This window comes from Sturnira hondurensis, unplaced genomic scaffold, assembly GCF_014824575.4.
Source record: "Sturnira hondurensis isolate 20B ecotype Veracruz unplaced genomic scaffold, ASM1482457v3 Scaffold0021354, whole genome shotgun sequence".
In the NCBI taxonomy this organism is placed as follows: Eukaryota; Metazoa; Chordata; class Mammalia; order Chiroptera; family Phyllostomidae; genus Sturnira; species Sturnira hondurensis.
The window spans coordinates 32530604-32545264 of NW_028093985.1; the positions used below are offsets into that span (position 1 = coordinate 32530604).

The following is a 14661-nucleotide window of genomic DNA, read 5'->3' on the forward strand; positions in this document are numbered from 1 at the left end:
GGTATTAGCACACCAAATAGAAATATAAGCCAGGAGCAGAGATTTAAAAACTAGAACGTATTCAAGGAAAAAGGGGAGGAAAACATTTTCAGTAGCTCTTCCACCTTCTTCCAGTTTATCAATATCCAGTGTAGGTGGCTCTCCAGCCTCTCTTAGTTTCTCTACAAAATTCTGCTTCCCTCCCCTCCAGTAGGTATCTTTTTTCCTTCTGAACCTGTTTTCCTTGGTGTTTATTTGTAAAGTATTGTCCTGTCGGAGGCCCAATTACAGGCAAGGCTCAGTGGCCGCAGGAGCAGAGATGTCAGGGCTGCTGGCACAGCCACCCACCACCACTGTGAGCTCCGAGTTCCCTGTGATGATGGCGATGAAGGCTGACAGGCCTCAGCCCTGGGCTGCCTCTCAGCGTCAGGGGTCTTCCTCGTCAATGCCTTAAAACCACACGGATTTTAAAACAATGCAGGGAAAAAACCAATACTCACTGAATGTGCTTCCATAACTCTTCTTTAGCTTGGATATCAGGGCTTCTCCTATAAATCAAGAAAACAGCAGTCATCTCTGCAAACACGTTTCATCTAACAATCCTGCAGCTAACTTTTGCAGAGCTACAACATTCATAGTTGGGAGTTTTCAGACTGTGAAGTTCTTATTTGCTAGCTGAGATGAAACGGCAAGACGGGGCCAGGAGAACTAACGTGAGGTGGTTGGTAGGAAGATACCAGGATAATTCATCTGTTGGTACCACTGAGCAAGAACCACATTAAAAGCAGCCACAACAGGGCTTCATTTGATGACAGAGCCTGGAACTGAAGGGGCAGATCGCCCCCCCTCCAGTGGTGATATTACTGGGAAGAATAATGTGAGGGTCCTTCTAGCTATTTCTAAGTAACCGCAACAATACTAATAATAACGACAACAACACACCTCACCCAGATTGTTCAGAGAAAGCTTCCCAACGTGATCTGTGATTACCGGGTAGAAACAGCAACAACAAGGGGAAAGGAAACAGTGGGCTGCCCAGGCCAGCAGCCTGGGTGTCACAGACCCATCTTTGAGGTCACATCTGACGCTCTGACATTTCTGGGCGACGGCATGTGCTCGCAAATGCTGTCACGCCTCCATATGCCCTTCGCCCTCCCTATGTACAGACCCACAAATCTCTCTGCAAGAGTGACTTGAGCAGGAAGTAGTTACACCACTCCCTTTGACTTCCTAGAATAAGAAATCCAAAGTCAGCATTCCTGTGTTCACACTCCCCACCACAACATGAACACTAGAAATCTACTAGCACTGCAGTTGTTCCCCCAGAATGTCTTTTTGCTAGTGAGAAAATGATAAGCTTTCATCCATCCTTTCAAGAGAACTGAGATCTAAGAATGGGCCCAAAGAAAGACCCAAACCCTAACAATGAAAAGGCCTGGAGCTAAGCAAAGCCACAGATGTACATTGCCCTGTGGAATTTTATATTCATTATCTGTACCAGTATCACTTTCAACATATGGTATTATCATTGCTTTCATTTTTCTCAATTAATAAGGGCACCACAAGGCATTCTGGTAGGGCTTTCTGAGCCCACAGAATACAATAAGCTACTTTCTAGCACTGAATTGACTAAGTAGTTTTAACCTTTGTAGAGAAAAAAAGTCTGTCTGGTAAAGATCTTTCATTTAACTCAAAAGGAGTCAAAACACAGATGAAAAAGGAGAGGGAATAAAATCTTGGTCTCAGACATTAAAATATGATACTGTTAATGGATGTTGTAATAAAAATAAAGTGGCATGCTTAAACGCATCTAAAGTGCTTCCATGGGAGGATTTCCTGGATGGAATCCCCCCTCCTCCATTCGGCTGGCCCGACTCACTGGGCAACGAACGAACGGGTCTGCCCTTCAGTGACAAGGCCAGGGAAGGTGCTGATATTAAGACACTAACGTGGATACTTCTGAGTATTAGAACTGCAGGAGTTTTACTTTTATTTAGACTTATCTTTTCTCACTTTTTTCTTAGCTAAAAAAATGTCCTACCTTAATTAGCAGAAAAAGAAAAAGCAAGGTATTTTCATGTTACAAAAAAATTACTATTGCTGCAATTCCACAGGAAATGCCTTTCATTCCCATCTCCAAAGTATTAGCAGAAATGTTATCTTAACCTAAATGAGAATATCAGTCCCTTCCAGCCATAATATTGGTCCTAAAAGATTCAGGAATTTAGTCTAGATGATTAAAGGTCTATAGCACCTTCATTCATACATTTAACTACAGAGTTCTGCAATGGCCAGCAAGCTCAAACAGCTCTCAGGCAGGGAAAAGTTCCAAAGCTTAAAAAAAATGCTAATTTCCTCCAATTGCTAGACCACCTGTGATTCAACAAATGTAAACACATGCTAATGAGGAATGTATTATTTTCATGTGTACATCTGCACACATTCAATCAATAATTTCAGATGAATTTATGATCAGCAGCTCAAAAGCATTTTGTACATTTAGAAAGCTGTGAAAATTTAAGTCATTTTTCTTAATTAAAAGGCCCTTAATTGTGCAGATGTTTTACTTGAACTCTCCAAATAAGTCCCTGAGGAAATAGAACCCGGCATTGTCAACAGATACAACATATATAAGAAACACTCACACAGTCCCTATTAGTCCACTATTCTTTAAAAGCATCCCTCATTCACACCTTATAGCAAAAGCCCAATTTAAATTAATATTCACTTTCAAAGAAATTATTTTGATGTGACATCATTCAAAATCCATTTTCCTTCTTCCAGAATACATAACATTCATAAATCCATAAAGCATTTAACCCCTATCATTGCATAAATAGTCTCCTTCCACATTCCCCAAATATTCCTTTTATATTACCTGGAAAATATTATAGTACACCATAGTCTATATTTTGTAAACTATTTTACACTTAATAAGTATGGCAGCATTTGACTTATTATTTTTGTGGTCTTTATGACTGAACACTGCTCTAAAAGGAAGCTTAGAGCTGAAAATGTTACTAAGAAAACTGTAAGTTCACAAAACATCTTTATTTAAGGAATTCAAAACGCTTCATAAATATCTCACTAACTTCTCATCACATGCCTGAACGGTCAGAATAGATACGATAAGGAGATGCCTTAACCTTCCCCTCCTTTTCTTTCCCCTGTTCACAAGTAACGAAGGGCAAGAAGCGGGGGAACCAAGCAACCTGGCTACAGACGATTGCTCAGGAGCTCCTTCCAGGGGCTTCATGCTGAATCTTCATCTAAGGCACCAGACGTCATTTTTGTGTTTCACTGGAACCATCACTTCCCCCTGACCACCTCATCTCCCCCATTATCAACAATTTTTTTTTCAATAAAAACAGTAAGACATCATTGCCACCAGAGGGAGCCTGAGCCCTCTCACACAGACAAGTTGAATCTAGAGCTATTATTTCAGTTAGTTTCTATGCTGCTTCCAAATACCCCAACAGCAAAGATTCACCCACGAAGAAAAGCAGTTTCATCAGAGTTTTCCAATGATAAGTAAACATGAATGGCATGTCAAAGCAGGTGAAAAATGTACGAGATAGAACTATGTTTCTCAATGTTTTACTAGATAAGATCCGGTCATATTTTGGCTTAACGAGTTTTAGGAGAGAAAGGTTTTGTGTTGTATACTGGTGTATGTCTCTGGTATTTAATAATGAATCCAATTCTCTAGATTTTCATTGGGGATTAAAAAACAGACTAAATAAATCACGTGTGAATGATGTATCATAACATCCTAAACCAGCAAATACCTCCACATAGTAATTTATAGACACAGCAGTAGGAACTGAACAGCCCTCCCCCACCCATGGGGGATACGTCCCAAGACCCCCAGTGGAGGCCTAAACTGTGGTCACTATTGAGCCCCATAGATACTACTTTTTTCCTATACACATGCATGTATGACAGTTTAGTTTATAAATTAGGCACAGTAAGACATTAACGACAATAACTAGTAAAATACAATTATTACAATATATTTTAATGACTGTCACAGGTCTTTGAGACTGACAGCTATTGCTATAGCCTGCTATCTTTGAGAGGAAAAAAAGCCTTCATTTGCTCCAGCTTTTTCGACCCAGGGACACAATCCCAGCATGCTGCAGGGAGGTGGAGCTCAAAAGGCAACAGTTTCTCAGAGCTGAGGAGGCTGAGATCAGAATATGAGGTGGTGGGTAAGATGAAATTTACAGTGCAGAAAAGGGACCGGAAGTCTGCATGGGGCTTTCCTTAGCGGTTGCTGAGAACATCCAGGGCACTGTGCCATTCGCAGAGTGTGACCGTGAGACCTAACCGGGCGCAGCTGCTGCAGGACCGGAAGAGGACAGAGGCGCGAGAGTGTGAAGTGACAGGAGACAGTGTTCTGCCTCAGCCACACGCGGAGAAGCTGTGCCGAGCACTGTGTGCGTCCGACTGAGACTCCAGAAAGGCCAGGCTTTCGGAGTAAGGATCAAGCCTAAAGTAAAGAACACATCCTAGGCTAACGACGAAAATCTAAAAGCATAAAAAATAAGCTCAGGAGGCCCCAACAGTATTTTAGATGCCTGCCAGAACACCATTTGACACTGTAAAGGAAGACAACATAATTCCAAACCTACACACACCGTCATCTAAAACTCCTAGCATCTAATAAAAAAGTACTGTACGTGAAGAGAGACAAGAAAAATATACCATGATCTAGGCAAAAATATGGACATAATAGATGAAAAATCTCAGCAGAGAAAAGCAACATATTAAAAAAAAACAAAACTGAAATTCTAGAACAGGTAAGGATAACATTCAATAAGTGACTTAACAGCAGACTATACTGTACAGGGGAAAGAGGTGGTTGCTGGAGTTGAAAATAGGTCAACAGAACAATCAAAACTGGAAAAAAGGAGAAAAAATTTAAATATATTGTACTGATTATATTAGAGTTGTTCTAAGTGTTCCCTCTTTGTTCCCCTCCACCCAGTCTCCTCCTTCCTTCCACACTCCTACCCTTCTTAGTCCATGTCCTCTTTGGCTCCTCCATTTCCTACACTGCTCTTAACCTCCCCCTGTCTGTTCTGTACCTACCAGTTATGCTTCCTAATCCCTGTGCCTTTCCCTACATTCTCCTCCTTCCCCCACCCAGCTGTTAACCCTCAAAATGGTCTCCATATCTATGATTCCATTCCTGTTCTGGTTGTTTGCTTAGTTTGCTTTTTTAGATTTAGTTGTAGATAGCTGTGAATTTGTTGCCATTTTAATGTTCATAATTTTGATCTTCTTTTTCTTAAATAAGTCCCTTTAACATTTCATGTAATAATGGCTTGGTGATGATGAACTCCTTTAGCTTTACTTTGTCTGGGAAGCACTTTGTCTGTCCTTCCATTCTAAATGACAGCTTTGCTGGATAGAATAACCTTGGTTGTAGGTCCTTGCTTTTCATCACTTTGAATACTTCTTGCCAGTCTCTACTGCCCTGTAAGGTTTCTTTTGAAAAATCAGCTGATAATCTTATGGGAACTCCTTTGTAGATAACTCTCTGATTTTCTCTTGCTGCTTTTAAGATTCTCTCTTTGTTTTTAATCTTTGGCATTTTAATTATGATGTGTCCTGGTGTGGTCTTCTTGGGTCCAATATGTTTGGGACTCTCTGTGCTTCCTGAACTTGTATGTCTATTTTCTCTACCAAATTAGGGAAGTTTCTTTCACTATTTTTTCAAATAAGTTTTTAGTTTCTTTCTCTTTCTATTCTCCTTCTGGCACCCCTATGATTCAGATGTTGGTACATTTGGAGATGTCCCAGAGGCTTCTTATACTATCCTTGTTTTTTTTTTGAACTCTTGTTTATTCTTGCTGTTCTGGTCAAATGTGTATTTCTTCCTTATGTTCCAAATCATTGATCTGAATCCCGGCTTCCTCCTCTTCACTGATGGTTCCCTACATATTTTTCTTTATTTCACTTAGGGTAAACTTCATCTTCCATTATGTTGTTGCCATACTCAATGACTTCTTTGAGCACCTGGATCACTAGTGTTTTGAACTCTGCATCTGATAGATTGGTTATCTCCATTTTGTTTAGTTATTTTTCTGGAGTTTTGTTCTGTTCTTTCATTGCGGTCACATGTCTTTGTCTCCTCAATTTGACAGCCTCCCTGTGTTTGTTTGTACATATTAGGTAGAGCTGCTTTTACTTCTTGTCTTAGTAGCATGACCTATTGAAGAAAAGCCTTCTGTGAATTATATGGCACACGGCCTTAGGTCATCACCAGGGTTGAAGAAGTGAAGCAACCTGCTTCACTACTTTGTGGGTCTGTGTGGAAGGAGGACTTGGGGAAGAGACTATGCTTTTGCCTGGCTTCTGGAGTTCCGCCTTGCACTCGCCGTTTCCAATCATTTCACCCACTTCCCATATGTGACTGGCACCTTTCCAGCCGTTGCCCTGGTGGTGAATCCCAGAGTCGGAGGGTTTGCATGTGTTCTAAGACCATGCAGGCCCTTTAAGGGGAGTCTCCTGAAAATCTGGCAGCTTATTCCATTGCCCCAATCCCCCACTGGTTTTTATAGCCAGAAGTTATGGGGATTTACCTTACTGATGCTGGAACCCTGAGCTTTGCAGTCTGTCCTGGGGCAGGAATCACTCACTTTCACAGTATCCGCCCCAATTTTTATCTACCACACGTGAATGTGGGACCTCTCATCCTGCTTCCACCTCTCCATGCCACACTGTGTCTCCTCACCTCACTGCCTGTCTCCATGGCCCACTCCTCCTACCCATCTGGATGAATGGGGCTTCTTTAAATTCTTGGTTGTTGAGACTTCCATATAGTTCAATGTTCTGACAGTTCTGGGTGTTGTTTGGAGGTTTAGGTGTAATTCTCTGTGTGGTGGTGTGAGGAGGCAAAGCATGTCTACCTATGCCTCTATCTCGACCGGAAGTCAGAAAAGAGATTTTAAAAATAAAAAGAACCTCAGGTGCTTGTGAGACAACAGCCAATCGTCTAACATGTATAACGTTAGTCACCCACTGGGAGAGCCACAGAGAATAGGTCAGAGAAAAGAGTAGAAAAGTAATGACCAAGGATTTATTGAGTTTGGTGGAAAACATCAAACTACAGAAACAAAAAAGAAGAGGTAAATATAAAGAAAACCATAGTCAAATACCTGAAAACTAAAGATAAAAAAAATCATAAAACCCACTAACGTAAATAAAAAGACAAATTCCACACTGTGCACAGACGAAAAAGTCTTCCTTCTTATCAAAAGAGACAAAGATCAGAAGATAACATAGCAATCTCTTTGAAGTGTGAAAGAAAGACCCTCAATGCAGAATTCTACAGCTAGTGAAAAAACACCTCTGTTACAAATAAGGGTAAAATGAAGACATTTTTATATAATAATACACAACTGAATTTATAATATGCAGACTTGTCCTATCAGAAATGCTAATGGAAGGAAAAGGGAATATCAAATCTAGAGGAAGAAATACAGCATGCTGGTGAAAGTAAGTATGTGGGTAACTGTATTCATTTACTATTGTTGCTGTTTCGCACCAACTTCTCACCCTGCAGGGGTGTCCAAGCCTGTGGGCCGCATACAGCCCTGGATGGCTATGAATACAGCCCAAATGAAAATTGTAAATTTACTTAAAACCTTTTTTTAGCTCAGTTTTTGTTAGTGTTTGTATATTGAATGCATGGCCCAAGACAACTCTTCTTCTTCCAGTGTGCCCCCAAACACCAAAAGGCTGGATACCCCTGCTTACAATTCTGTAGATCCAAAACCTGACAGATTTTAGTCGCTGGACTAAAATCCAGTTGTTGCATTCCTGTCTAGAGGCTCCAGGTGTGAATCCATTGCCCTGCCTCTTCCAACACTCGGGCGCTGCCTCCTTTCCTTGGCTCCTGGTCCCTTCCTCCATCTTCAACACTAGGTTCAGTTCTCCTCAAACTTGATCATTCTGACTTCCTCTTCTGCCCTTTCTTCCACTTCTACGACCCTTTGTGATTATTTTGATCCTTCTCAGATAATTCAAGACAATCTCCCTGACAGAAAGTCAACTAATTAACGATCTTAATTAGGTCTGCAACCTTAATTCCCCTTTGCCATCTAACAAAATATTCACAAGTTACAGAGATTAAAACATGGACATATCTAGGGGGCTATTTTTCTGCCCAGCATACTAACAATAAATTTTTTCTCTTGATTTCCTTTTAAAATAACTTACTGTTTTAGCAAAGATAATAACATTCCAATGTGGGGCTACTAACATGTAAAACTAAAATATATAAAATAGAATAAAGAACAAAGAGAGGGAATAAATGGAGTTATATTTTTCCAAGGTTTACAAATTTTACATAAAATGTTATATTAATCCTAAACAGACTGTGATAAATTAAGGAATCATACTGTAAGCCATGGAGAAAGCACTAAATAATTTTTTAAAGTATAGGTAAGCTGTTGATAGAAAAAGTATAAGAGTGGCAAAAAATATTCAATTAACACAAAATATAGGAGGAGGAAAGAGCCAACAAAAAATAGATACAATAAATAGGAAAGAGAGCTAGATAGTAAACTTAAGCCCCCAAATATTAATTGTAAATATACTAATCATATATTTACATTAGCTGTAAATATACTAATCATTCCATTTAATAGGCAGAGATTGTCAGACTGAATTGAAAAACAAGACCAACTTTATGCTGTAAACAAGAGGCAGTCATTAAATACAAAGACATACTCAGGTTTAAAGTAAAAGGACTAAAAGGATAAGCCATGCAAAGAGTGAGCAGATGAATGGTACAATGGCTGTGTGTGTGTATGGGAGTGTGGGTGTAGTGGGCATAGAGAAAAATACAAGAATAAAGAGGACGTTTTAAAGGATCAGTTCATTACGAAGACAAGAAGACACACACACACACACACACAAATATGCACGTACCTAATAGAGTTTCAAAAGAACTTGAAGCAAAAACCAACAGAACTAAAAACAGACAAATCCACAATTATTGGAAAATTTAACATCCCTCTCAACAACTGAAAATTAGACAAAGAAATCAGAAAAGACAGGTGATCACAACACGATCAGCTACTTAGATCTACTTAGCATTTACAGATGACACCCAGTGACCGAGGGTGCTCATTCTTTTCGGGCCGACCAGGTCACTCACCATGAAAAACTGTGTTCCAAATTGTAAGTCTCCGTAACTGTCAAGGCATTAAAATCTGAGATTTTTTTAAACCCCGATAGAATTAAATTAAAAATAAATAGTAATGAGATACCTAGCGAATCTCCAAATATTTGGAATTAAACAACACCTACTACAAAAAATCCATTGTCAAAAAAAATAACAGGAGAAATTTAAAAATATTTTGAACTGCTTGACAATGAAAATAATGCTTGTCAATTATGTGAGATAGAGTCACCCTGGCTGGGTAGCTCAGATGATGAGACTGTCATCCTGATACACCAAGGTTGCGGGTCTGATCTTGGTCAGGGCCCATACTAGAAACAACCAATGAATGCCTAAGTAAGTGAAGGAACAAATCAATCTCAGTTTCAGTCCTTCCCTTTGACTGTCCGTCTGTCTCTCCCTCCCTCCACCATTCCTCTATCTCTAAAGTCAATTAGTAAAAGAAAAGATGTTAACTATAAAGTTATGTTTCTCTTTATGATTATTTTTAAAAAGAAGAGAGGTTTAATGAGTGTCCCCTTAAGAAGATGAAAAAAGAAGAATGAATAAGAGACAATATATAGAGAAGAAAGTAATAAAAAATGGAATCAATAAAATAGACAAAAGAAGACAGAAAAAATCAACAAAATTCAAAATCAGTTCTCTGAAAAGACAGATTAAGAAAAAGTAAAGATAAAACACAAATTATCGCACTCAGGAATAAAAGATAATATCACAACAGATAGTAAAAGGATACTAAAAATTATTATGAACAAAATTTCATTAACAGATTTGACAACTAAAATAAAATGGTCAAAAATGCTTTTAAAAACACGTATTACTTAAACATACACATAACAAGTAGACAAATAACTTAAAGAAATTGGGTTTGTACATTACAACTTCACACAAAGAAAATTCCAGGCAAAGGAGGTTTCACTTGTGAATTATATATAAGGAAGAAATGATGCTAATTTGATATTAACTTTTCAGACAATTGAGGAAACAGAACAGTTCCCAAGTAATTTTAAGCAACAAGAACAACCAGTATGACAAGTCACTACAAGAAAATTACAGACCAGTATTTCTGTACAATATTACAGAAAACCTTAACAAAACAATATCAGAAGAATCCGGCAATATGCACAAAGAATAATGCATCAGGACCAAAAGGAGCTTATTCCAGGAATGCAAGGCTGTAGTTTATACTGAATCAATGCAACTCCTCCACTGAACAAAAAGGAAAATCCATATACAATCACCTCATCAGATGCAGCAAAAGCTTACAACAAAATTCAAAACCCACTCAGGAAAATACTCTCAACGAACTAGGATAGACGGGATCTTCCTCGGACTTACAGCTAACTAGACTCAATGTGACATATTGAAAGCCAAGAATGTCGTTCTTACCACTTCTGTTCAGCACTGTACCTCAACACTGTACTGGAGGATCTAGCCAGTACACCAAGGGAGAAAACAGAAATAAAAGGCAAAACTATGAAAAATAAGAGACAGCAGTCTCTGTTCACAAACAGTATGATCATAAACGTAAAATAGTAAAAAGCCCTAGGAAAGTGCCCACCAGAAGCAAGCTACTAGAATAAGTCAATTTAGCAAGGTTGCCAGATAACAGGATGCCGTATCATTCTTTAAAAAATAATTTGTTGTATATACTGTAAGAAAATTGGAAAATAAAAATTTTAAATGTACAATTCAATACCATTAAAACTATTCGATATTTAGAATTAAATAACAAAATAAGTGTAGTAACTCCATTGAAAACTATGAAGCATTGCTAAAAGAAGTTAAAGACAAATAAATAAATAGGTAAAACATTAAATTTCTCAAAATGTATCTATAGATACAATATAATCAATTCTATAGATACAATATAATCAATTATATTTATGCAATATAATCCTAATGTACCATCTACAGTCCTTTTTGAGTGAAAACTAACAAGTTGATTCAACATTTAAATAGAACTGCAAAAGACCTAAAAGAACCTTGAAAAAGAAAAGAAAAACCTGGAGAATTTGCACTGCCTGATGCTAGTCTCGTTATAAAGCTACCGTAACCAAAACAGCACAGTGGTTTAGGGATAGACAAACAGATCAATGAAACAAAATTGGCCCCTATATACACAGTTGAAATGATTTTCAACAAAGGCCCAGAGGCATTTCAGTGAGTGGGACTGAAATAACCAGATAAACACGTGCAAAACACTTCTAAATACCTACCTCCACCTCACACATGCAGAAATATTTAGGCAGATCACACACCTAAATGTAAGAGCAAATCTATAACGCTGCTAGAACAAGATATGAGAATATCTCTGTGACTATGGTGGAACCAAATATTAGATAAGACGCAAAAGGCCTTCACTAGGATGGAAAAAAATGATATACTGGTTTTCATCCAAATTTGAAATGTATGTTCATCAAACAGGTGAAATAAGGTGACAGGATGAAGAATTGCTAATGAGTAGCTAACAAATAGACATGGGGATGTAAGGTAAACCATAAGGAAACAGTCACAGTATTGTAATAACTATCTATGGAGCCAGGTGGGCATTCAAATTATCAGAGGGAACACTTTGCGACCTATATGAATGTCTATCTGCTGTGCCATACATCTGAAACTAATATAAAGTAGTACTGAATGCAAAAACAAATCTATAATCAGCTGAAAAAAATGAATACAATATACAAATAGAAGAACCACTCAAGGATAAGAATATAAGAAAGCAAAACCCAGCCAGAAGAAAGTATTTCTAGAGAACCCTAAAAATAAATAATAAAAAGACAACCCAATTAGACTTCTGTCACGATGACAGCGTAGACACCTTTGCACAGCCACATCAAAATTACACAAAGATATTAAAAAAAAACAATCATTCAGAACCATCAGAAGTTGAGTTTAATGGAAGTTTGACAACTATGGAATGAAAAAACTATCACATCCATCCAGACTGGTAGGAGGAACACAGACACTGTAGAACTGGCTGGTCCCACACTCACGTGTGGTGGATAAAAATTTGGGAGGGATACCTCAGGAGCAAGGAGTCCCAGCCCCACACCAGTGCCCCCAGCCCAGGGTCCCAGTGCCGGGAAACTAAGTCCCCACAACTTCCAGCCGTAAAACCCAGCAGGGATTGGGTCAGTAGAAGAAACTGCTGGAACCTGAAACGGTTCCTCTTAAAGAACCCACACACAGACTCACCTACTCAGATTCACTCCCTCTGAGCTCCAGCACCAGGGTAGTAGCTTGAAAGGCACCAAGGGTACACAGAGAGAAACTAATGCGTCTAGTATCAAAGAGAAGAGAGGACATTGCCCCTTTTCTAAACCCTCCCTACACAGAGTCAGTAAGCTGGACCCATCTGAGACTCCATCAACCTGGCTAATACTGTTTGACCCACCTTGGAGATCCCCAGAGAGACTCTGCCCCATCTAACTTATAGGCCCACCCAAGCTGCTTTTCCATATGAATGGCTGGTCTTGGCTCATGCTTCACAACTTCCTAAATCCTATCCAAAAAAGCAACAGCTGACTTCAGTGAGGCCCAAGCCAGGCACTAGCAGCAGCCACAGCTTGGCTTCACCTGGAAATCTCCAAGCCCAGCACAAGTAGCAGCCACCTCAGATCGCTTCATAGCCCAGGCAGGGTGACCCCAGGCTAAACACAGGTGGGGGTGATCTTGGCCTGCACTACCCAGGAAACCCCAGGGCCAGAGCACCCAGTGGACAGCTACAGACCACGTCAGAGCACCACCCCTCTGATCCTGCACAGCTGATCCTCCATGGAGGGCAGAGGATGGTAGTCAGTGGTCACAGCCAGTCCTTTGCAGCTGACTGGCCTCGGTAAATGTCTCCAACTGATCTGCCAACAGCAACCGAGGCTCAACTACAAGAGGAGGGTGTACTCAGCTGACATGAGGAATGCTCCTAGAATACCCAGCTTGGGTGATAGGGGGGCTGTGACAAGGACCCTACATCTATTACATTAAGCCATGGAGTCAAAGCAGCTCTACCTAATGCATAGAAACAAACACAGGGAGGCTACCAAAATGAGGAGACAAAAAAATATGGCCCAAATAAAACAGCAGATCAAAACTTCAGAAAAAGAGCTAAACAAAATGGAGATAAGCAATCTATTAAGTGCAGAGTTCAAAACACTGGTTATAAGGATGCTCAAGGAACTTAGCAAGGACCTGGACAGCACAAAAAAGACCCAGGCAGAAATAAAGAATATACTAATTGAAATAAAGATAAATTTATAGGGAAACAACAGTAGAGTGGATAAAGACAAGAATTAAATCAATGATTTGGAACAAAAGGAACCAACGAAACAACCAATCAGAACCAGAAGAAAAAAGAATCCAAAAAAATGAGGATAGTGTAAACGCCTCTGGGACAACTTCACACGTTCCAACATTTGCATCATAGTGGTGTCAGAAAAAGAATAGAAAGAGCAAGAAATTGGAAATCTATTTGAAAATATTGAAAGGAAACGTCCCTAATTTGATAAAGGAAATAGACTTGCAAGTCCATGAAGCACAGAGAGTCCCAAACAAGATGGATGCAAAGAGGCCTCCATCAAGACACATCCTAATTAAAATGCTAGAGTTAAAGATAAAGAGAATCTTAAAAGCATAAAGAGAAAAGAAGTTAGTTACCTATAGGGGAGTTCCCATAGGACTGTCAGCTGGTTTCTCTAAACTTCGAAGGCTAGAAGAAACTGGCAAGAAATATTCAAAGTCAGGAAAAGCAGAGACCTAGAGCCAAGATTGCTCTATCCAGTAAAGATATCATTTAGAATCAAAGGGCAGATAAAGAGCTTCCCAGATAAGAAAAAAACTAAAGGAGTTCATCATCACCACGTCATTATTACATGAAATGTTAAAGGGACTTATTTAAGAAAAAGATCAAAATGATAAACAATAAAATGGCAGTAACTACAAATCTATCAACAATTGACTTAAAAAAACAAACTAAGCAAACAAGAAGAACAGAGATAGAATCATGGATACACAGAGCATTTTGATGTTTGCCAGGTGGGAGGGCAGTGGGGGAAAATGGGTAAAGAGGTGACAAGATTAAGAAGTACAAATAGGTAGTTACAGAATAGTCATGGGGATGTAAAGTACAGTATAGGAAATGCAGTAGCCAAAAAACTTACATGCATGACCCATGGACATGAGCAATGTTGGGGGGATTGTCTGAAGGAGTGGGGTGCTGGGTAGAGAGCAACAAATGGGGAAAAAATCAGGTCAACTGTAATAGCATAATCAATAAAATTTCATTAAAAAAAGACAACCTAACTAAAAATGTATATAACTTGGACAGTATGAAAATTAAGGCTTATGAACAAACAACAAGCATAGGAAAATGTGGTTAACATAATTAGTCATCAGAAAAATCATAATTAAAATCACAATGCAATACCACTTCAAACCTATCAGACTAGCTAAAATTAACAAGACAGACAAAACCAAATATTGGCAAA

General features: G+C 39.1%; 1 protein-coding gene across 4 annotated transcripts in view; it reads right to left on the reverse strand.

Annotated features, from left to right (window-relative positions):
• EPB41L4A (erythrocyte membrane protein band 4.1 like 4A) overlaps nucleotides 1–14661 on the reverse strand; it is a 246527-nt gene that overhangs the window by 7078 nt on the left and 224788 nt on the right. For all 4 annotated transcript variants that reach the window (XM_037032184.1, XM_037032183.1, XM_037032185.1 and 1 more), the window contains one exon: nucleotides 480–527. In XM_037032184.1, coding sequence (XP_036888079.1) covers nucleotides 480–527 — 48 coding nt within the window. The remainder of the gene's footprint in view (nucleotides 1–479; nucleotides 528–14661) is intronic.